This window comes from Harpia harpyja, chromosome Z (genome assembly GCF_026419915.1).
Source record: "Harpia harpyja isolate bHarHar1 chromosome Z, bHarHar1 primary haplotype, whole genome shotgun sequence".
Taxonomy (NCBI): domain Eukaryota; kingdom Metazoa; phylum Chordata; class Aves; order Accipitriformes; family Accipitridae; genus Harpia; species Harpia harpyja.
Genome location: NC_068969.1, coordinates 39,029,752 through 39,053,563, shown reverse-complemented (window position 1 = coordinate 39,053,563; position 23,812 = coordinate 39,029,752). Strand labels below are relative to the sequence as shown.

Below are 23,812 nucleotides of genomic sequence, written 5' to 3'. Positions count from 1 at the left end.
GAGAAGACAAAGGAAAAACAGATGTCAGAAAGGAGAGAGTTGCCACATCTGATAGATGCAGAACCTAGTCCCACTGAAGGGCACATGCTTAGGCCTACACAACCTTTACTTGGGGCCAGCATCAGTACAGGACCCCAATCCCATATTACTGAGCATACAGTGATCTGGCAAAAATATTTGCGTGCCTGTTACTAAATTGCCAACCGGCAAAAGCCAGCCTTTAAAATGTATGTGTTTTGCTTTCTTAGGGCCATCATTTAGCAATTGGTGATCCAATTTATTGTGAAATCTGAAGTTCTTGTTGATGACCTAACACTTGAATATTTGAGGAAGAAGAGATAGCTGCTCCCAGTGTGATAAAATCAGGATCTGACAAGCATGAGGAATGTATGTGAGAGCTTTATCGTCTAAGCTGCCTTAACAGCGTGGCTGTTTTCTCCACACCCCCACAATGTCAAACTAGTTTGTTCCTGTACCTTTGCCCTTTCCTGACCTAAAATGTGTTGACAATAAACACAATGTTTATTTGAGTTTGGGGCATTTCCTGCTTTTCTTTTCTATAGACAAATTATTTGCTTCAACCCAGCTTTCCCAAAACTGGGGTTTATCTATTTCCAAATTTTGTGGAGCTTCCTATTGAAATAAATGAAGTTCTCAGCTGCCTGTTCACAGGGATCAGATCTGCATACAACAACTTAGAGCAGGATTGCCAGGTGAAGGTGGCTAACAACCTCTAGTTCAGTCAAAAACTGAAAATTTACTGAAATAAAATTTGGTCAGCAGCTTTCTTCTCAGAATAATGTCCTATTAGCCAAGCTGCAGCACTGAGAATTTCTAAACAAATCAAGGGAGGGAAGGGAAGGGGAAGGGGAAGGGGAAGGGGAAGGGGAAGGGGGAGACCATTTTTGCAGTTGGCATTTTTTGTTTATTTGTTTCATTTTGGTTTTTTAATGCTGGTGACTGTTCAGACATCACAATAGTAAGTGGGACCATAAAACTAACAAGACTTGTGCCTCGTTTTTTTTAAGTACCAGCAAAATATATTGCAGCTCTAGGAAGCTTGTGCTTTCCCTGTGTGACATCTGTGCCAATGTTATTAAACTGGAAGCAGAGCTAGGCAGCAAGATGGCCAGCAGTATACTCAATGCAGGACAAGGAGGGTTTATTACGATGCACCATCCTGTTAAGGTAACAGCATCAGACCTACATTTTGAGACTTGTTCTGGTGGACAATTTAGCAGAGCATGCAGTGGCACATAGAAAAGCTCACCTCTTTTGCAAGAGGCATTTTCTTTTGCAAAAGAGACCAATATTGCCATTTGCATTAAGCGCCAGTCATGCATGTGTGTTTACCCCTGCATGCCCAACAACCCCACAGCAGATTTGCAGTAGGTGGTACCCTGGACATGGGCACTTCATTCAGATACCTAAAAGCTTGACAATATTCGGGTTGTCAAACTCTGCCATGAGGGCTGCCTCCCTCTGAAAGTCAGCCTGCATGTCTGCGGACGCTTCCTCCTTCAGCATTTTCACTGCCACCATTGTGAAAGGCTCATATGGCAGCAGCCCTGGGGCCCTGCAGGGAGAGGGGAGAAAGGAAAGCATCAGTGATGGATGCATGCACACCAAATGTAGGGTCTGTTTCTGGTGCAAAAGGATAGGCTGACAGAAAAAAAGAAAAGGAAAAGAAGAAGGTGGAAGGCCCCAGCACCGACTGAAGGAACATGAAAGACCATCTTCACCTCTCAGGCATATCTGCATTGCATAGTACAGAGACATTTAATTTAGTTCAGAGGGGACTAAATCCGGTATAGCTTTCTTTGATCACTGCTCTTTCTGCTTACAGACTCTTTACTATGACTGGTAAAGAGATAAATAAATAACAGGTTGGTAAGCCTCCCTGGGTTGAAGGTCACATCAGAAACTTCATGGAGGGCAGGATGGACTCTTCAGTCCAAACAATTTGCTTTTGGGGTATAATAATTGAGCTTACCAGAGTTAAAAATAAACCAATTCTATACGAAAATGCTGAAAGAGCCTCTTTTCACTGAATCTTGTCCCATACCTGGCATAATGGTGGCACTGGTACATCTGGCTACTATTACAGTGAAAGTAACAATTACAGTAAGTATGTTCCCCTGGTTTCGTAAGGAAAATAGCCTTTTGCCACTGTTTTCTGTGTGTGTGTGGCATGTGTGTGTGCCTGTAATTCAACAAGTTATAAACCCATTAGCTAATTTCAGCTGAATTTAACGTGGTGGAGCTGAGGTCTAGGAAACAGTAATGCTCATGCGAGTTTTGGGGAAACAGGTGACAGGACATAAGGGACAAAGCATACAGGTGCCCTGTCTGAAGAACAACGCAATGCGTGAATACACCCATGTTAAGACACTGGTGAATCTTCAGCTAGAGCTTAGAGACACAAATCTATAGGAAACAGAGCTTCCTGACTTAGAGCAATCACAGACTCATTTTGTTTTCTTATCCACAGGTCACTGCGCCCTCAACAAGTTTAATTAGATGGGCTTGCCAAAGATTTAGGGGCAGCTGTTGCCAAAGAAGAGTAACTTTCCACTCTTCAAACATGCGTCAAACCTCAGACGTGCATTTTGTTGACCACATGAATTCTTCCCATTGGTCCTGCAGTTAAAACACACTCCTTACAGGTAGCCAGCCAGAAACCATGGAAAGCGGTGCCCATTTACGTGTTGTGTTACTACACCAGCCTGACTGCCCTCCCATTGCTCAAATGCCAGGTTATTTTACTGCTTAAGTAGCCCCAAGAGGAGGTTCTGATTTCCAAAGCAAACTTCCAGTTTCCTTGTCATCTACTCCAGACATATGACAGTTGCAACAGTTGCACTTGGATGCTGTAAATGTCAAATGTCAGAAGATGGCAGGGTGCCCATCAAGAAAGGAATCTCACAGGTGGCCAGATCGCAGCTGAGACACTCAGGCAAGGAGGTCCAGCATGCCAGAGCAGACTCCACACTTGTCTGCTACTGCCTCCATTACAGCAAAATGTCTTCCTTTTTCTCCCATGCTGGCAGCAAGTTTCTAGTCTAGTAGGAGTGGGGAAGTACCAGCACCTACCAGCTGCTGTCTAATCTCAGCGCTCAAGAAAGTCAGCAGCAACAGCCTGAAGAAACCAGTAGAGCATTTAAAAGTAAAAAGAGGACAGCCTTTATCTCTTCCAAACAGCCTCATTGTAGATTACCACTCATCACTGGCTAGCAGACCTAGTGCAGACGTAGTGCAGTGCCAAAGCAGGGGCAGGCACAGCTTCATCTTGCATGCTTTGGAGACAGAAACTCACCCCAGGCTAACGCCTGAAGTACACCCATCTATCTACTCTTCACTGAAATCCTGTAATGTAAACTAAACTAAATGTAACTTAAGTGAGATTAAGCTGCACAAAGCCTTTTAACAGGCCTTCAGGCAACAGCAAGTAATTTCACCCTTGGTAGCTCATGTGCTACTTAAGCCCAGTTCTTAGTGGACCTGGGAAAATCACACTGATGTGAGACAAGAGACAGACAAGATCACAGACAGACAAGACAGATAGACAAGAGACAGACTCTGTCTGCAGTCTTGGCAGACAGCTGTTGAAGTTGACCCGTTTGGTGCCCAAAAGACAGTCTTTGCACAAAGGGATAGGGGCACATCTGCAAGGGAGCAATGGGTAGCTGCTGCTTCTGAAATTAACAGGAGAATTCAGGCAGCAGGCCAGAACATGGCATGTTTTCTAGAAAATAGGTACATTTCTGCTAGAACTGGGAAGCATCAACAGAAATTACCTTGGACTTCCTCTCTTGTGATTGTCTAAATGCTTAGGAGAGATGCCCACTGTTTGCACACAGGATGGACACCACCTGTCCTCGCCTTCTTCACCATCAATGGATTTGTGCAACACTGACAGCATTTGGCTTTTAAGTACCTGTCATTCAAAGAACTAATCAGCAGTGCAGTTAGGGATTTCACTCCAAGCCTATCTATAGAGTGCCTGACTTTAAGTTTCCAGTCAGGTGTTCTTTCCAGAGCAGTAACTGTGAAAAAACTGAGGAGCAGCTTGAACCTGTATTTGGGATTGTGTCCTGTCTCCCATCTTCCTCAGCATCACAGCTGGGTAGCTTCTGTTAGATCATTACATGATGAAATTAACATCTACTGAGGCTGGTGGAGACCTACCTTTACCCTACCCTTTGGAGAAATTTGTATTTGGGCAGAAGAGTGCTCTGAATTGGCAGAGGCTTGTTTGGTTGTGGGGTTTTTTAATGAACATCCACACTGTTCTTCAGCTGTATTTGAGACAGCAGGTCAAAGAAACACCCTTTGCAGTTGCAAAGAACATGAGGAGAATTCTGTCAGAGAAACTCTGACCTTAGGGACAGCAACTTGTCTCTTGCAGAGGCAACAAGCTGTGCCTTTGCAGTGGGGGTCTACTGGACTGCTAGCAAAGACCCCACGTCCAGGCTTTTAGGCAATCCTGGGCTTCAGGCTTAGCCTGGACCATGCAGCTCCAGCTCTGGGAGAAGACTTGCATACTGGTCTGCATTGAACCACATGGGGCTGGTGCTCTGGTAGCATGTGGGGCCAGCGTGGTCCTCCCAGGGGCAGAGGGCCCTGAGTCAGCCATCAAACACAGTAGGGACAGACCTGAGCCAGGTCCTGAATCTTGTTTTAAGGACAACTGTTAGGGTAACTGGTTACTTCCTCATCCTTTCCAGTGTGAAGCTGCACCCCGTGAAGACAGCAGCCTTTCAGGAGAAGCTAGTAAACGATAGCCAGACGCTTCCTGTCCTAACATGTTGCTTGACCCAAGAGTGAGTAAACACTGAATCAGGACTCACAGCAAGCCAACTGGCAAAGGCATCGCTGGCACCGTTCACAGAGTTGTGTTTACAGGAGAGGGAGAAATATGAGACCAGAAGAAGTAAGAGGGTTACTAAACTTAGCTCAAGATGTCCATTTAACACATTTAGACAAGTACATTTTATCCATCTGAGATGGGAAGGCAACAATTTGAGTTGTGATAGCTTCAGTAACAGGGAGGGATGCACAGCTGGCACTACTGGATCAGAGTCTGCGCTGATCTGCCAGAGGTGCACAGAAATGCCAGTGGCTTAAATGTTCCCTGGAAATACAAGGCCTTGAAGGGACTTTTGATAGAGATATTAATAAAAATAAGGAAGCCCCTCAGAAGAAATATTTTTGTGGCTCCTCCCTGAGTCACAGAGAGCAGGCATATCTGAGGGTATGGTACTCTCCATTTTGCAAATGCTGGCTATGAAGATGTGTTGCTTTTTTTCTTCCCCTTCTCTTTTTCTCCCAGTTTCCACTGACAATAACAAAAACATTAAAAGAAATTGCAGCACTGGGGTGGATGAAATCCGCATAAAAGGTCTCTACACCACTTTAGCACTTGCTTAACCCAGTGAGTTAGTGACATTTGAATGCCCTTTAAGAGGTCCTGCTTGATGTGGGTGAGAGTCGTTTCCAGCTCAGAAAGGTCTGTGCAGCAGTTATATTGAAGCTCCCAGTGCAGGGCCAAAGCGGCACTTGTCAGGAAGACAGCTTGCCCTGCTTGCACACCCGCGCTGTGGTGAAGACCCCCACCATACAAGCAGGATGGCGATGCTCCGCAGGGCATCCTGAGCACTGTGCTGAGGTTGGGTAAGGACTGCCCTGTGCCCCTGCGCTGGCTGGCGTGCGGCACCCCGAGCACAGCTGTGGTGCAGTTCCTGCAGCTTTGTTCTCGTTTCAAGCTCAGATCCGTTTGGCTTTGCCATCCAGGCTAACAATCAATCACAGGCTAAGCATCTGTGATTTTCCCACTGCATGCCCTTCGAACTTTGTTATTTTTAGCTCTCTCTGTATTAAAGAAAAGTATGCCTGCATTTCTTCCATTAGAAAAAATGCATCCCCTCATTAGAAAAAAAATCCATCACAGCTATTGAAACTGTTTCCCTGCTTTAACGCATTTAACCTGCGTGTAACTCATTTCCTAGCATATACATCAACAGCATAACTATAAACATTAAAATATCTGCAATTATGACTGCTTTTTGCAAGGTGAGTCCTTTGTCTTCGAAGACAATGGGAGCAGTCCCACCAGGCAGGTCTTGGCCTGTGGTGGGACTCTGATACTCCCCTGATTTTTTTGAGGTCATCATACACTTCTCCAGATACAGCTACAAAATCAGCCACGTCCCAGACTTATTAACTTGTGAAGGACAAAGAAAACCATCCTGAGTAAACATGGAACTGGACAGTCTGTCCACTTTCTTTCAGGAATTTGGGGATGGGATTTTCCAAGGAGACCAGTACTGGCCAAGGACTGTCCTGCAGAAATTACGGACTCTGTCAAGGCTAACAAGACACCCTCCATGCACCTCAGTCTAGGCAGGACTGGGTTCATCTCTGGGTTTTTCAATGAAACATTTTTTGTATCTGAAGAAGTGCATGATCTCACCTCCCATGAGATTTAACAGAAATGGAATCTCATCTAATACCTTAAATTTAAAACAGGCAACAATGGCTGCAAATTCCAAGAATAAAAAATGAGTAACTAAAGGGGACACACAGAAAAAAAAATTATTGGCCTAAGTGGGTTGGGTTTTTAGGGGATTTTTGCTTTGGTTTGGTTTGGCCACTGAATCAAATGGAAACTGGGTCAGGACCTAACTGTAGCATGACACATTGCCTTCTGTGGTAATTACTGGCCAGTGTTGGCGTTATAATGGAGGACACCACACACTGACAATTCGCAAATACTGGAAAATGCAAGAATTTCACAATAGGTCACATGTCACAGGCAATACTCTTGGCAAAAACAGTGATGATAAATATAGCTAAGCTTTCACACCAGACTTTGGTATGTGAGTAAGACATTATATCTACTAGAGAGAAGTACAGGAGAGTCATCTGTGACAAAAGTTTAACAAATACCAACAGAAAGCAGTGGACAGCAGAAACAGTTCTTCAAGCCTGAGTGTACCATTTGGTACACATGCATTTGATCTTGGTTTGAGTGAAAGAATGAATGATTTCCAGTGCTCAGATAAGCAGTTGGCCGACTGCCAATTTTTCCCAGGCACCTCCAGATAAAGAGGACTCACATACAGGCCGATTACCTTGCTTGGAAGACTCTCCCAAATGCTCCTTCCCCAATATCTCTCACGTATTCAATATTGTTCCTGGGATACTCCAAGCTGAGCAATTTTGGATTGAGGAGAAGGGGCATCCGCTGGTACATCGGGTTGGGGTGCAGCCGGTCCAGGAGGAGTTCAGAGGGCAGAGTGGTGAGCGTCGGTGTCTCTGACTCTCTGCAATGACAGAGCAGTTTTCGGTCAGTGTGTACACAGCCCTCAACCAGGAAATAACTATGTGCACCTCCTCTGGGGCTGGTTTCTTCCACGATGGAAAAGGAAGGTGCAGCAGGGCTGTTGAAAGAGCCTTGCAGCAAGGCATCATGTCATGTCCCCAAAACAGTCACCAGACCACCTTCTGCTCTGGCACAGGAACTCACCAGAGCTTGCACTGGGCTGCCACAGGCCAAGGGAGGGCTGCTCCCCCCCTCCCACCAGGTGTTTGCAGTACTGTGCTCTTAGAAACAGGCAAGCCCTTTTTCAAAGCAGCATTTGCTGCCTTGAATTAAGCCCCGAGCTTTACCTTTTTTTGTTTTTCCACTGCTTTCGCCGACGGCAGCAAACCAGGGTGACAATGCCGAGGATCACAACCAGGGCAAAGCTGGAGATGATTGAGATGATAACAGTCATGGAGTATGTAGGGGAAAAGGGAGGAGGAGGAGGGGGGAGATGTGGAGTCTCTCCATTTGGTTTTCTTGTTCCTAGTGGTAACGATACTGTAATGCAAACAAAATCAGAAGGTTATGCCTGTGCTAGTTTATAGGGCTTTCTCTAAGAGGTATTTACGGAGTCAGCCTCATGTCCTGAGAATTACTGACATTACAGATACAACTGTATGACCACATGAGAGGACCGTACTAGGGAAGCCTGGTTTGCAGAAAGCAAAACACATTTCTGCTTGCCAACTGTGAAAACCCAGGATCTGGTAAAGACCAAGACACAGTTCCCATTGAGCTAGGAACACAATTTTGGTAAGGAATGTTTGCAAGAGTTACAGATGGGAGATCACATCTGATGGTCTCAACAGTATTCAAATATAGTAATGTCTGCAGTGGGAAAGATCAATGGTCTACAATGTGGACCACAATGTATCATGTGTCCTAAAAGGAATCTGCAGGGAGGAGTGTATGACCAAGTAAGTACACAGTGATACTTTCCTGAAATATCCCCTTGCCTCCAACAATTTGCATCTCAGTGTCTTTATGGGGCAAATATGTTTAACTAGTGTAAAATACATTTGGCTGTATCATTAGAAAAATAATATTCAGGTAGTCAACTACTGAGTACTTTCTGAGACATTCTGGAAAATGCTAAACTGTACATGCAGTGATTGAGAACAGAAAGAAATTTAAACCATTCTTTTTAAGGTCAGCTAAACTGATACTGACTTGCGTTCTCTTAAGTCCACAGCACCCCTGTTCTGTGGTCAAGCAGAATTGTCTTATTTCAAAACACTGAGATCCAGAAACTGTGCACCTTGGATGAAATATGTTTCAAAAATTGTTCTATTCTTTGAACAAGAAATAAGGGGAAGACTTAGTTTCAACATCACAGAGCGAAGATGTTTCTGTCTTCTTCAGATTTCTTTTTAGTTAGAATTGGTTTTTATCATTGAAAAAAGTTGCCAGAACCAAAGCAACTTTGGAAAATAGCCCCAAACCCTACCCTCTCCTCAAAATACAGTGTGGCAAATCCATTTTTCATAATACCACAGGAAATTCGATTTCATCCTTTGGCCTTAATATAATTCAGGGCAAGGTGCTCAATTTGCCTATCTTCATTTTCCCATCTTTAAGGTGCACATTACACCTTCTGGTTAAATATGCTGAGTGAATCTATGAGAAGAACTAGGACTGGCTGAATCCAGAAGGCAGAACAGATTGGTGTGGCTGTGAGCACTCGGGATGCAAACATCTTGCAAATGCAGTGGCAGAAATCATAAATTGCAGTTGCCTACCATCTCCACAGGGAGACACACTGCAGTATTCCCAGGTCACGGATGGGTCTTTTGTGTAGCACCAGGGACGTTCATTCTCACCTCCTGGATTGCGGCAGTAATTCTCAGCATCAGACAACTCAGGAAAAACCTGAGGAGTCCTCCTGTGCAAATGGGGAGCCTTGGGGGAGGAAACAAATTGGATTAGTGTTTCAGTATAATTTTTCCTGCTGGTATTAGCAAAACAAAACAGAACAAACCAAAGGATCAAAGAAAGGCAGAAGTAAAACAGCCTTTCAGTACCCTGCCAGAATGACAGAGAACCCATCTTGCCGTGGGAAGGGGAACTTGCAGATTGAAGTATGGAAGAGGGTTTGAAACACCAGTGAACTCAAGAATGAAGGCAACCTGTCCCCTGCTCAGCCCTTCCACTGTGACTGGGCTGCCTGGCTCTGGGAAACTCTTTGGAAAAGCAGACCTCGAGCATGGCTCTCCATTTGGTGGGTCTCACACTGATGCACACCTGGTCTCTCCACTTCTGGCAGGGAATGCCAGAGGCCGTGATGTTGGCCCAGCCCTGGTAAAACTGGCCATTGCCACTGTAGCAAGTCCCTGAGGAAAAAAAAAAAAACACGGGGTCAAGGCATCTCAGGCCATGTCCTGCAGCAAGGACTTGCAAGAGTAAACTTCACGTCATTACATGAGAGCATGTGGCAATTAGCAACAGATCTGAAGCGCATAAAAGGACCAGACAACTGCACGCAGGGAACTGCTTAGCCTGTTGTTCACACTTAAAAGGATTTTGAGCTCAATACATAAGATCAAATCTGGTACAACTCCAAGAGGGAACTGGAGCTCTTTCAGATTGAGAAAACAGGCCATGCACCTGCAATGGTTGCGCCACATCTACCTAGTTCACAGCGCTTCCATGCAGAAAGTGCAGAGCAGGACCACAGTGAAGCCACTCATGCCAAACCAAGGCAGAAAGCAAATTTCAGCACTGATTGCATGATTTCCAGCCTGCAGTCTTACAGGGGAGCTAACAGGAAGACACCCACATTCCTAGGGTAGGTAGCAGAGGGCTGGGATTCATAAAGTCCCAGTGATACAGTGGTATCCCTCCTCCCTGCCTCTGTACAGTGCTTGTCCTCTTAGACTGAATGTTTGGAATCAGCCTATGGTTTCCAGCATGCGTGGAAACCACACAGATCTGAAGGAATAGTATCAGTATAAAATAATGCTCTTTATAATGAGGAATGTGTAGTTCACTTTCCATATACAAGGCTTACTCCAGCTGCAGAAAAATTAAGCAGAAAATCTTGAGAGGATTTTACTGCAGGAACATGTTCCCAAAACATAAATGTAGACACCACCTGTCCTCACAGGAGACTTTAATGCACGCTGGCATAATCTAGGAAGCAGGAAGAAAACAGAGGAGATGCAGTCTTATAGACTTTAACACATGCTAGCTAATCTTATGTAAACTCTGCTGACCAGGGGCTAGAATTCTGGTTGATGGCATGCATTAGGGTCCACTGCATTATTAACCTTGTTAGATAAATTAACAAGCCAGCAAACACTGTTGTCATAATTTTATTTTCTATTGTGTTCTTGCAGCTCAGAAAAAAGAAAAACAGGAGGAAACCTGACCTGTTTTAATATAAAGATTTTTTTTAAGCAAACCTTTTGCAGCTTCATGAAAGCTTTGTATAAGTTTTGATCCAAGTTTGAAACAAAGGCTATGTGTTTTAATTTATCTTTGCAGATTGTCCTGTTTCTCCTGTTGGAGGAACACAGTAAATGCATCATGATGACTATCTGCTCTTTTCTTCTTGCATTACCCACAGCGCTCAGGATTGCAGTTATGGGTCTTTTATAGACCCTTAGCTTTCTGAACTTTCACCAGGCACTACACATGGGTAGGTAGAAACACCACCATGACAATATTGCTCCATGTGAGTGAGCTCAAACACAGGATCAAGTTCCTGTAGCCCAAGACATGCGAATACCTCAGTATAGGAATGGCCATGGACTTCATGAGCAAACTTAACCCATCACAAATGCAAAGTAAAATGATCTAACTTGGACTTCTTTGACTGATATGTAAGCTACCATGTTATGCCTTACATCTGCAATAAGCTAGCAGCCCCCACATGGCCAGCACCTGTAGCTCTGCAGAGGTGTAAAATCTTGTTAAGCTGCCCTAGAACATAGTTGTGTGTCTAGGCCCAGCATTTTAAATGTCTTGCTTTCAGAGGCAGGGAAAGCAATGCCTGAAACCTGCCTCACTACTGAGCTAGTAACCAACATGAAAAAAACTTTTGCACAGATCCGAAATAAACGTCAATGTGACACCTTAGAGGAGCAATATGGAGAGCTCTGGGGGCAACAGCAACACTAAGAAAGCACCCCTAAGTCCTTGGTGGCCTGGAAAATGCAGACGCTCTCATCCATGGTCTTGCTACAATGAGGACAGAAGGAATCATAAAGATGGTCCAACGGGGCTTTAATGAATAACTTTGATGGGCAAAATAGAAAATGGTTTGGTTCATGCTCCCAAACCTTTGTACACATAACAGTGGCTCTAAAGTAAAAAAAGAGAAGGCAATATCACTAAAATGTTACTGTTATGTCTCCCTGATTCATGACTGAATAGTGCACATCTATGCATTGCCACCCTGGGAAAATACTGCGAAAGCTGAACAAAAAGGTCACGCATTTACACAAGAGACAGAGGCCATATCCTGAACTTGCAAACATCCAAGGGGAGGCTGAAACCATCCCATGAATGCACCACTCATTTGCTGGCATCCCTCCCTTGTGCTCCCTTCCCCAGGGAGGGCATGGCTGCAGCTGCAGGCTGTAAGCATTGGGCAGTGATGCTGGAGTGCCCAGAGGTTGCTAAAGCCCTTGATTCCCAGGTGTGCACCGCCAGGTGCCTGGGGCTTGGGTGGCCAGGTGGAGCCAAGGCCTTCCCATGAAAGAAAATTCCCCAAAATTCTCAATTTCACTCCTTTTCACTTTCTCCTTCCAAGCAGAAAGTGCCCGCCACTGCCAAATCTACAGACCTCGCCTGCTCAGAAGCATGGCAGGAGGGAGGTCCTTCCTTCTACCAACAGGACAAGTTCAGTGGCTGAGCATTAAACTCCAGTTGCATGTCAGCTGGAAGAGCTGGATGTGCATGTTTCAGCCGTGACCAGCAGCAGGGCAGGAGGCCAGCAGAAGTCACAGCAGTGCCACAGGGGATGGCTGGGTCTTGCCATTGGTCGTGGGGTTCACGCAAGAAACAGCCAGACTTCAGAGATAATTGGAAGAGAGTACTGAGGCCTTTTGGGTAGTAAGGTCTTGCAAGGCCAGCCTGACGTAGGTAACCATGTCAGTAACAGCATATAAGGCTGGGGTGACCTCAGTAGCAGTGTCAGAAATACCCACTATGGGTAAAGCAAAACTAGAAGCAATGGGTAGAAAGAAGGGGAAACAGCTGGAGGGGAGGGTACCAACTAAAAGCACCATGTCTCTCTAATTGCCTTCAACAGCTCCAGCCCACGCTCTCCCCAAGCTCTGAAGAGCTGGAAATGTGTTTCCCCATGCCTTGGATGTGGAAGTTCAGGCATTCCCTGGTAATAACCTGAATCCAGCCAGCCAGGACCAAAGCAGAACACAAAAATGCTGTGCAAGATGCATCTTCAACAAAGAATATCATGCCCACCTCTAGAAACATAGAGCCTGGAGCAGCCTACTTACTGGTTATATTCTCCTTCTTAAAATCTGTAAAAAGACAAGACAAGATGTAAGGAGGGGTTGTCCAGGATGTGATATAACTGAGTGCTTGCTTAGGAGCATGCAATGGGAAAAAGTTCCCTCCCAGCAGTGCTTAAGTGGCTTGTTTCTTCGCAATGGCAACTGAATGGCAATTTTGCCATCATTAAGACTGATTTTGGCAATGAGATTGTTATGACCCTCCCAATAAAGAACCAGGCTTTATTCACTTGAAGGATTTTTCCCCCACCCCAGTCAGACGAGACAGGCAAACAGCCGATGTGACTGTCACAGTTCTGTGCACAGGCACTGACAGGACAGTACCCACCATCAGCCTTTACTTTAGTTGTAAATTATGGATCACATCCTTCCCCCTCCCTCATCAAGACCACAGCTTTCCGGAAAATGGGCAGCCTGTGCCACCTTACCGAAAAAAGGGATGCGGGTGCAGGCACTGGGGTCCTGGTGCAGGCTGGGCAGCCTGTTGCATTCAGGAAGTGTGAGCAGCATCAGCCCTGGCTTGTAAATCCCCTTCTGAGAGTTTTCCTCCATTGAGAGCCATTCCTTAAAGCAGTAGAGATCCTTTACAGCAAGGCAATTCTCTCTACATTATTTTGCAAAAAACAGTGAAATACAGCAGTCAATGTCTTGATAACAATGGCTGCACTTAGCAGTGGTGAGCAGGGGTTGTGCAGGCTGACAGAAATCCATTAACAGTGCTGTGCTTCTTTAAGCCAGTCTGTCTGGCTCATAAACCATAAAAGAAACTCTGTATAAAATGTAACAGCTTCCTTTAGGAAACCCACAAAGCTGCTTTTTTAACGAGAAGGGTTATGCTCAAAACACAACACACATCACAGTCTGTGAAGAGTTCATTCCCATCTTTTCCTACAGATTTATTGTCATCTTCTACTAGTAAACATCATGTCTGGGAGTTATCTTAGCATTTTTCAGCACATTCTAAAAATCTTACCTATCTTCTGTAAATTGTACATTGAAGTGTCATCTATTAAAGACAGGGAGTGAGCTACAATTCTTAATCTTCTTAAACTGAATATTTGCCTGTATTTTTAATCTCACAGAATCACCCATCCAATTTTCTTCTTTCCTCCACAGACAACTTTCAGTCCCTTTTTTATCTCTCAGTTGTCTGCAGCAAAACCTTTACTGCGCCTGGTAAAACAAGACACCTGTCTCCTACCCAGTGTATTATGTCCATAACAATGTGAAACATTCACTGACAAGAAGTGCTTTGGATGTTTAAATGTTGCTTAGATCAGAAACTGTTTGTGAAGAAGGCCAAGGCAGAAATACCTGCTCTTTCAAAAAAAAAAAAAAAAGGACAATGTATGCATGATTTTCTTATCTGTGTACTCATTCCTGAGACCCTGAGTTTCAAAATCAGCTTTGAGGTCATGTGCAGTGATTACTTTTTCTGAGCTCAGCTGAAGTCGTTTACGGATTCACATCCTTCCCAACCATCACACAGTGATGCAGACAAGTACTGCTGATGTCCATGGTGAAAGTTTTTGCCAAATTCATCACCTGGTGGGCTGATGTAGTCTCTTTACTTATACAACAGTTCTGGCAAGAGCAGATGGCCATGAGTTTCGGTGATGACTACCAAGACTGCAAACCCTCTAAAGCACCTGAAGGATGGAGGCCATTGGGAATTCTACGAAGGCAGCAGCTTTTCTGCAACAGCAATGAATGCCCTTCAAGTCTGCAGGCTGAAGCCATCGAAGCCCAGCTGCCACGTGCTTGGTTTCAGCCAGTGCTGGTTTATTCCTTCCTCACTTCCCTGAAAGCCAGAATGCAGCCAGATGGGGTAATTTATCTTTTTTATGTTAAACAACATGTGGAACAGGAATGACCTTCTGAAGTAAAGAAACATTTAGCTAGACAAATGAGAAAATCTTGCATTTGAAGCACTTGGAGATCTGGATTGCATTAGCTGCCTTCACTCCTGAAGCCTGACCATCGTTAAACAAACCCCTTATTCAGCGTGCAACTGCAAAATGCGAAAGACCATTCCTCTGCAATCCTGTCCATTCCAGCATTAAAGGCACGTTACCTTCACCCACGAACCCACCCCAGGAGCACGGTGGGGCAGCCAGAGGGAGGGATGGTCAGTCTCCTCAAGCTGGGTTCATACCATTGTTATAACACTTAATCCTCAGCAGCGAGAGCTTGATGAGATCATATGCAAAGATTACTTCAGATTATTATTAGAAATTTTAGGTCATGTGAATGACAGATGGACAAAGAACAGTAGCAGCAGGAGAGGACAAGTGGGTCAGTAGCGTTTCAGGGACCAAAAAGGACTGTTTAAGAGGAGATGGGGAACACAGACCCGGACAAAAGTGAGATGTTTCCCAACACGAGACTGTTCCCTGCAGCTTGGTCACTTCATATCAGCAGTGGTTGAAACAGAAATTGAGGGGGTTTCTTTCACTATTACAGAAGCAGCAAATGGTAAAAGGTATATGTAATCAAGAACTATGAGATGAGACATCACTCTCCCTTAAAAACAGGAAAACTCTAATTTTTTAATCAAATTACATCCTAATTTATATGAAGTGAAATATTGCCCGCATTTTCTTCTGTTTCACTTCTTGTTTTACCTCCTGATTATTTTTATGAAAGCTTTACTTAGGCTGTTTGTCAGTTGTTATTCTTGCTAACTAGCTTCCAAACCAAAATGAACATAAAAAATTACATGGGGAGAGAAAAAGTGGTGCAGAGAATAAATAACAAGACAAAAACACATGGAAATATGTCAAGCGAAGTATGTCCCTCAAAAACTGGAAGAAATTTCTGGCCTCTGAGATAGTTAAATTCTTACTTATGAAGTATTTCAGCTGAAGACTGGCGCAGCCTAGCCAGTTTCTGCAGAGGTATAAAGTTGTCAGTAAAAAGCAGGTAAGATAATTGGAAAGTAATCAAGACCATGTGAAATGTGTTCAAGAGCCCCCAGAGGTCTCAGCTGTTCAGAAATACATATTAGATGTCTGAGTTATCAAAAGGAGTATTGGGTTAGGGCTTTGGAAGAACTGTTGTCCAGCTGAATTGCTCTGGGAACAGGAAACAGGAAGGATGCCGTTCCAGGGCTTGTCATGAAGAAAGCTGCATTTAAATCTGCATTAAAATCACTGGGGAAAATCATTAAAGGGAAAAAAAACATAACATTGACTCGTGGATTTGAAGAAAGATGATGCCAGGTAAGTCCATTAAGATTTAGATATATTTGCAAATGCTGTACCTGTTAGCTCGAGATCAAGTGCAGATTTATGCTGATTTACATCACTCTGACTTCAAGTGCAGGTCTTCAGTCTAATCACCACAAGTCCTGGTCCTGCAGGGCCACTCATGAGCAGGGGTAAATGAAGCAAGACCCCAATCTCACTGAAATGCCTTGTGCAGCGCTGTGCAAAATCCTTAGCTGACAAATGTGCTGTGCATGTGTGGCTTAGATACAAATACTGTCACACATCTTGAAAAAAGGCAGAGAGATCATGTAGTAAAGGGCACAATGACAAAGAGCAGAACAACAAGGGGGCAGGGAGGAGTCTGCCAGCAAAAAGCAAGTTTCAGTACTTGGCTGCATGATTATCTGTGGATACTTGCACATACACTCCTTTTGTAGGATATATAGCACTACTGTGCTGGTGGAGGAACACCAAACAGCATAGGCACCAAATAAAGAACAGAATATATTGTCAGGCTTCGTGCTGGGATTTTCCTCTGTACCTTCGTTTTAGAGATATTAAAGGAGGAGCAATCAGAAAGGTCCAGATTACAAAGACAACATGCTGCTTATTGTCCTAAAAAGCCCCTACACAACTGGAAAAATAATTGCCAGTAGACTACACCTGGCCCAAGTCCAGCTGGTGGTGTGCTTGCCAAGTCTGCATAAAAGACTGGTATTTTAGTTGAGACAATAGAGTTGGGGCTGCTCTCCTGAGAAACACAAATCTGAATAATCTGTTTTAAGATGCGGTTCAAAGAGGGCAAAAGCAAAGTACTGAACTTAGGCAGGGATGTCAGCTGTCCAAACGTGAAATGGGTAATGACCAGACAACAGTCCTCCAGGGGCTGAAAACTGATATTAATCAGTTGCGGCCAACAGTTGTGTAAAGAAAAAAGAAAGCTTCACCCTGAGATACCTACATGCTGCTGTCATCTGCAAGGCACACCAAACAATAATTGTTCTGTTATAGTTAACACTAAAAGAACCTGGGCTGGAGGCTATATACATTTATTGCTTAAGAGAAGATGAGGAGCAGAAGCTTCAGAGGCTGGAAAAGCAGGACCTATGGGCTGAGCTTGGAAAAAAACCTGCTTTAATCTAGTCTGAGAAGTTGGGGAAGACATAAAATCTCACTGCAAAGAGGAAGGGAAGAAACTCGTCTCTGTGGCCATGGTGGGAGGACAAGGAGCAATGAGGGAGGTTGCATGGAGACGGAGCAGTGCCTCTGTCGCTGGGACGTGTCACACAAACACCTGTCAGCAGTGGATTAGCTGTAGTGGGAGATGCTTTGGACTCCTCGGGGCCCCTGCAAGCCCTGTTTCAAGGCACATTTCTCTGCATATGGTAGGATACAAGAGCCAGATGCGAGGTTTGGTTTAGCAGGTACGATTACACTGGCAGTGTCTGTGGTGTTGTCTTTTTTTGTTTCATCTTCGTTGTGGTGGGAAGTGCTGAATGATTAGTGTATTGCCTTGGCCAGATTTTTTGCACGCACTGTGACCATATTTAGTCAAAATCCAAACAAGCAATTACTTTTGACAGTAATAATGACCACTTACTGACCTAGTAAGATTTAACCGATAGCAATATGTTAATTATTTAAATCAATTATGTCATTCAAATGGATATTTCTTTTCAACACTGTCTGCTGAAAGCCTGATATAACACAGACGTCTGGGCCTGTAAGTCAGTCTGTACCCTAGCAATGAGCACAGAGAGAGCTGGATCAGGTCATCTTTGTGCATACAGAGGAGAGAGCAAAGGGAAAACCCATGCAAACCTAGAGGGCCCATTTTCACTCAGTGCTACTGCAGGTCTGGACAGATCCTCACCACTCCCCTGCTGCCTACACATCCCCACGAAATGAAAGTGAAAGATGAGCTTTTTTTTTCATTTACCTGCACACTGGTTTTGGAGCTGGCCCAGCTCCCGAGGGATTGCACTCCTGGAAGATGTAGTTACAGAGCAGAGACTCAGCGGCCGGCTGGCAGAATGAACTCACCATTTTCAGTTCAGTCCAGGCAGTGTGCACAAGCAGCTCTTGGGTCTCCTCTGGGTCAGCATAGGAGGAGTTGAAGAAAACAAGAGCGTTCTTCGCCAAGATAGCACTACATACCTCACCTCTGTATGTGCTGCAGTAGCCTGCATCACCCTTGTACAGCTTGCTGTCGAGGACAAGAGCATACACACACAGTAAACTCACAGACCTAAACACCTGCAGGAGCAGGGTGCCTAGCGTCTGTTTCTGAATAAAGTGGCATCTGTAAAGCTAACAGAGGGTGGAGGAGAGGGTAGATGGTTATAACCACTAAAAACAGCTAATACCATCCAAAAATGAAACTTTTGCAAGGATCCCCAGTGTGAGCGCAGGGCCCTCCTGGTGAGCTCCAGGGCTGAGGCTCTGGCCAAGGGTTGCTAGCATTGTAAGTGGGCAAAAAGACTGAGCAATTATGCACAACCGTGACCTAGCATGGCCTCTCACCCTGCCCTCAGGGTGGGAGTGGGGAAAAGTTTTGTTTTCCTGCTTCCCTGCAGTAGACATCAGCTGTGCTGCTTGCTGCACACCTGTGATAACTCAGGCTTTTTTGCTCTGCTGACTAGCAACAGTTTAATTTTGGATGGACTCGATGAGCAGGAGCCAGGTGAGTCCCACCCAACACATGCCAGGAAATTCTTCATAAGATCAGACCAGCCAAGGTCCTGCCTGCCCCTCGTCGGCTCCTGCATCCCTCCTGACCCTGCCTCTCTTCCACGCATGTTTGGGTGGGAGAAACAGGGAGGAGGAAGGCACAAGCCTCTGCAATTTTCTTTCTGGTGCTTCCCTGCAAGGTCTGTCCTCTCCTCTCTTCACCATATGTCCCACTTTGCAAACTCCTGCCGCAAAGCATGGGGCAGAGCTATGCTGGAGCAATAAATTACACAGCAGGATCAGCTCCTTTGTGGGCTGTTTATTTATCTTTCCTGCGTTTTTTGCATCTAGCAGGAGACAGCTGTCATCCCTCCCTCCCTTCTTCCCCACAGCCATCAAAAGGGAGCAGCAGGGCGAGGGCACGCACAGGTCAGCCGTGCTCCCAGCGGCTCCCACGGCTGCCCCGCGGCAGCAAGGTCTGTGGGTGAGGATGTGCCCTCCACTCAGGCAAACTGTGGGATGCAGTGCCCTCGGCAGGGGGAGAGGAGGAAACCTGGGAAAACAGCCTCCCCTGTGTGCGGGGGATGGCCAAACTGGGGAGGGAGGAGGGCTGGGTGCAGCTGTCCCCACTGCTCATTTGGTCAGTGTAACTGGGGTCAGGGAGTTCAATTCACAACACGCCAACCATTTGGAGTAGCCGGCAGAGTATTTGTATCTTTGCCTTTTATTTCTTTTCCCTGTCCAAATAATCACCCATTGTCAACCCTGAGGGTTCTTGCTGTTTTTCTTCTGGAAGTTGGAGGTACATGGATGAGGGCTTACACAGGATGCCCAAATTTCTGCTTCTCAGATGCTGCTCTCTGCAGATGACACTCCCTGGCCCTGGTTTAGCTGCACTCTTCAGGCTTGATGTCAATTTTTTTTCCTATATGTCACACTGGCTAAAAAATACAGGAAGGCACTGATTCCTTGAAGTGGTACCAAAACAGCAAAGATGCTGTGACACCCTGCATCACCCCAGGCTCCACGGACACCCCTTCATGTTATACAGGCAGCCCCCAGGATCCTGCGCTGGTCACTGATGGTGACATCTCCCTGACACAGAGCAGGTTTCCCCACAGCACTGTGCTGCTTCCTCCAGCAGCCTGCTAGAGCTGTCCTTGGCGTGACAGAGGTCACATTATTCACATTTTCCTGATGATGCCTGTTGTGCTTAATCTGAAAGGTGCGTCCTTCCTGTAGCCCAAGAGGAAAAAGAGGGCACAGGTGTGCATGGGGCAGCTGTGCTGCTGACTTCAGTGGGCTGCAGAAGCAGCCTGACAAGAGCTACCAGTGCTAATACAGCATTTCCTCATTTTTTTAAAACCTGCAGGAAGACATGGACCAGGCTGTGATGGAGAAGCAGCAACAACATGTTTCTCACAATGCCTTGTCACAGAAAGGGAATTTCATGCAGCAAATGTTGAGAACAACTGCAGGACAGAAGGGCTGAGCATTTGATCACTGTTCCCACATCTGTCACCCCTACATGGGTGCAGGTGTAAGGCATAAGTCTGCCATCACCATCAGGTGGTCACTAAATTACTTACAACTTCCTGAATCAATCTTACAAGCCCCTGTGAGGGAGGCAAGAGCCTTTGCAGGGAGCCTGTGCCAGCAGAGTGGCAAAGCCATTTGCTCAGGTTATCTCAGGCTCTGCTCTTTTCTCTGAAGGCCAGCAGCTCCCAGCCCTGCTCATAGGCTAAACCTCTCATTTTCCTTCCAGACTGATCTGCTAGTGCAACATGCAGAAATACGCTAGGACTATAAAAAGAAAAAGGCAGCCAAATTGTTCAGTACTCAAAAAAATACTAAGCAAAAGTGCATGTCTGATCACATACAAGTGGTTTTACTCATCCATAACTCTGCTTGGAACAAAAATCTAAACTTCTCTTGCCCTAATCTGGTTACCACCGAACCAAAATACATTTATTAGCTGTGTACAGACAGGAGTTTAACAGGCAGTTAAGCTTTTGCCTGTAAATTTATAAGGTCGGTGAAGTTGTGGATGTGTAACTGTGAACAGAATTTACTCCAGAATATTCTGCCTACTACTGTATTTTAAACACCCTTACTGATGTGTGATCCACTGCTTGCTTGATACAGAAACATCCTTATCTACCTGGGCCCAGTCTCCAATTATGCCTGTATAAAGGAGCTCAGCGTACCCTTCAGGTGAACCTCATCTGCATGCTTGGCATCCAGAAACCCAGTCCCTTCACTGAAGCCAAGTTAACCAGATCCCCTTGGTTCATCATTCTCCTCCCTCGCCCAGAGGAAACCCCCAGGCAGCCACAGAAAGTCGTTCTTACCTCCACTCTGCCGAGAGGCACCAGATCCAGGAATTGTGACGAGCCAGGAGAAGGAAAGAATGGAAAAGACATCAGTGACACTTCATTGCCCCCTCTGAGATGTGGGAGTTAAGATTCCATGCTAGGAAATCTGTCTGAGACCTGTAAGCTGTCTGAAAAGGATGCAGCTAAATTCTGTCCTTATTTTGCAGCTTCTTGTGGGGAAGAAGTGTTGGGCAACACTGGATGCCATATGGGGCGAGGGAATGAGGAGGAAGTGCATTGTTGACTGCAGTTCTTTGCTGAGGTGGACAGTTGCACCCTAAACCCACACCTTTACCCTTATCCTTCAGGTCCTAGATAACTGGCGCATAGCATTCTCTGTTTAAGCCACCCATGCACCCCTCACTGCAGGCAGCATCTGTAACAGGTGGGAGAAACCAGGGCTGGAGGAGCAGGGCAGGCACACTGCTGTGCCCCACGCTTGCAGCACCAGGGGGACCTGGGCTGCGCCAGCACGGGGAGGAGGTGCTCAGCATTGGCCACGGACCGGGACACCTCTGCCCTGGGACCCTTGGAAGCTGGGACGAGGCCATGGCAGCCTCCTGCTCAGGTCTGGGGGGCTGCTCCCCTCTTGCTGAGCACACGCAGCCTGGAGAAGAGCAGTGCAGCTTCTGTCACCAGCCTAAGGCACCTGCCCTCCCTACTGCATTCGCAGCTATGCCTTGTGGGGCAAAGCCTTGCCTGGGCTAAAAGCAGAAGTGGGGATGTGAATATGGTACAAGTGCTGAGTGTCTTATGGGGAAGAGCTTGCTGCTAGGTCTCAATGCCCGGTGTAAGAAAGGGCATGGTTATTTTCTCAACAGAGCAGAAGCTGAGCCACAGAGAGAGGGGCAGGTGCGTGTCTCGTTGACAGCAGGACCAGGGCTACCACTCCATGTCTGGAGTCCAGGGTGATTCCTCTTTCCTCTAACTAAACCCCTGCTTTCCTGTCCCAAGAGGGAAGGCACAAGCTTCCACCTTTCTCTTGGTGTGACAAATGCTGTCAGCTAGCTCAGACCATCGGTATTTCTCCTCTTTGGATCATCCTTTCCCTGTTTGGGAGATGTACCTGGGAGCAGAGTTTACCCAGGAACGGTATTGCTCTGACAGCAACCTCCCTGCTTTCTGGATGCAACCATCTGAGAAGCCAAACTGCTCACAAAAGCTATTTTCACCTTGCTGTTAGGTGATACCAATGCTGGGTCATGGCCATGACTTCCTCCACATGGATGAACTTACCAAGTGTGCTTCTGGGACACAAAGTACAAGACGGCATCAAACATTCAGGAAATGACAGCAGTGCCAGTCTCCAAAGTGTAAGCATATATGAGCAAATAGCCTGGCGGGGGATGCGCTTGTACTCAAATTTAGCCTCCTGCACACTATCAGCTCTCCAAGGCTTTCCCTCCTCCTTCAGATTACTTCACACCCCTTTCCTCTCCCCCAGCAGGGAAGCTAGGACTGCGATTGCAAGGGTAAAAAACTAATGACCCCTTCTCTCCCAGCATACCTGAAACGCTGATGGTTGCTGCGGCTTTTGCAGCTCCAAAAGTTTTGCTGTGTTTGTTTGTGGCAAGGCAAGTGAACAGGCCAGGTCGGGTGACATACACCTGCAGTCTCGAGTCAACCACTCTGTCCTTGACACTTTCTGCTATAGACCCTGCAGAAACCTAAGACAGCGAAAAGCCCAGTGCAGTGATATTTCCAACAAAGGCAAACAAACAAACCAAGGAAAAACCTGAGACCCAGCCCCAAGCATTTAAATTGGCAGAGAGATGTAGCAAGCAGATAAAAGTGTCAAAGAGCTAAAGCTGCTGGCATTATTTTAGTGCTTTCATAGCAGCTGACTTCACAGACAAAAGCAAATGTTAAAGACCTCTCCTATTTTGCACTTCAGCAATACTTCTGCAATTAATTTTCAGTTTCAGAGGGCTGTAGTCTCAGTTTTGCTCATGTAATTGAGCTGGCCAATTACTCAGGACCTCTTCTCATAAGTTGTTTGCCTATTCATGCCTTAGCAAGGAAGGGCATAAGATGGTTTTGTGGACAATGGCTATACAGAAGGAGAAAAGAAAATAGTTTGGAAGTTGTTGATTCTGGGTTAATACAACCACTGCCACACTTCCAAAGCAGTCGTGAGCAAAGCAAGCGCTCTGACTCCTACACTTTGGCAGATATCTGATAGATTTTCTTATCTCACACCTAGAAATATGGAAGGGGCTGCAGATGTGGTGATTTTGGCCAACTCTTTTCCCAGGTCAGAAATTCCCAGTAAATGAGCTTGGAGCCTGCTGATTTTGGCCAACAGCTCTCCTGCTCATATGGCATTTATTAAAGTAGGAGGACATGGTACACCAAGACTGTACCTTGCAAAGGCAGTAGGAAGGAGCAACTTTGCCTCCTTTGCTCTTCATACTGATAGGAAGCATCACATGTAATTCAAGCGAGATGCAGTTGCCCCTGAATCCCACCAGTGTGTCCTGGCCCTAAGGACAGTGAGAGTTGTCTCCCTGGATCCATCCCAGCAAAGCACTCCATCTATGCGTCTATCTGAGAGGTTAGAGAAACCAATCTGACCTTCCTGGAGGTTAGTAGAAATGTGATTTCAATGGGATCTGTGTCTGTTCCCAAAGGTATAAACAGCGGTAACTGAAAAAGCAAGACAGGATGCATCAGTGTTTTATCATATCTTTAGTAAAGATGTGTTTCTCTGAAAAC

At 45.7% G+C, this 23,812-nt stretch overlaps 1 protein-coding gene across 1 annotated transcript in view; it reads right to left on the bottom strand.

Moving 5' to 3' along the window:
• MUSK (muscle associated receptor tyrosine kinase) overlaps positions 1–23,812 on the bottom strand; it is a 56,331-nt gene that overhangs the window by 3,527 nt on the left and 28,992 nt on the right. Inside the window, exons 7-16 of the mRNA XM_052776571.1 lie at positions 22,605–22,764; positions 21,074–21,080; positions 17,992–18,258; positions 13,272–13,447; positions 12,829–12,852; positions 9,608–9,696; positions 9,106–9,265; positions 7,672–7,864; positions 7,134–7,325; positions 1,428–1,576 (exon numbers count right to left, since the gene is read on the bottom strand). Of these exons, the coding sequence (XP_052632531.1) occupies positions 1,428–1,576; positions 7,134–7,325; positions 7,672–7,864; positions 9,106–9,265; positions 9,608–9,696; positions 12,829–12,852; positions 13,272–13,447; positions 17,992–18,258; positions 21,074–21,080; positions 22,605–22,764 (1,417 nt within the window). The remainder of the gene's footprint in view (positions 1–1,427; positions 1,577–7,133; positions 7,326–7,671; positions 7,865–9,105; positions 9,266–9,607; positions 9,697–12,828; positions 12,853–13,271; positions 13,448–17,991; positions 18,259–21,073; positions 21,081–22,604; positions 22,765–23,812) is intronic.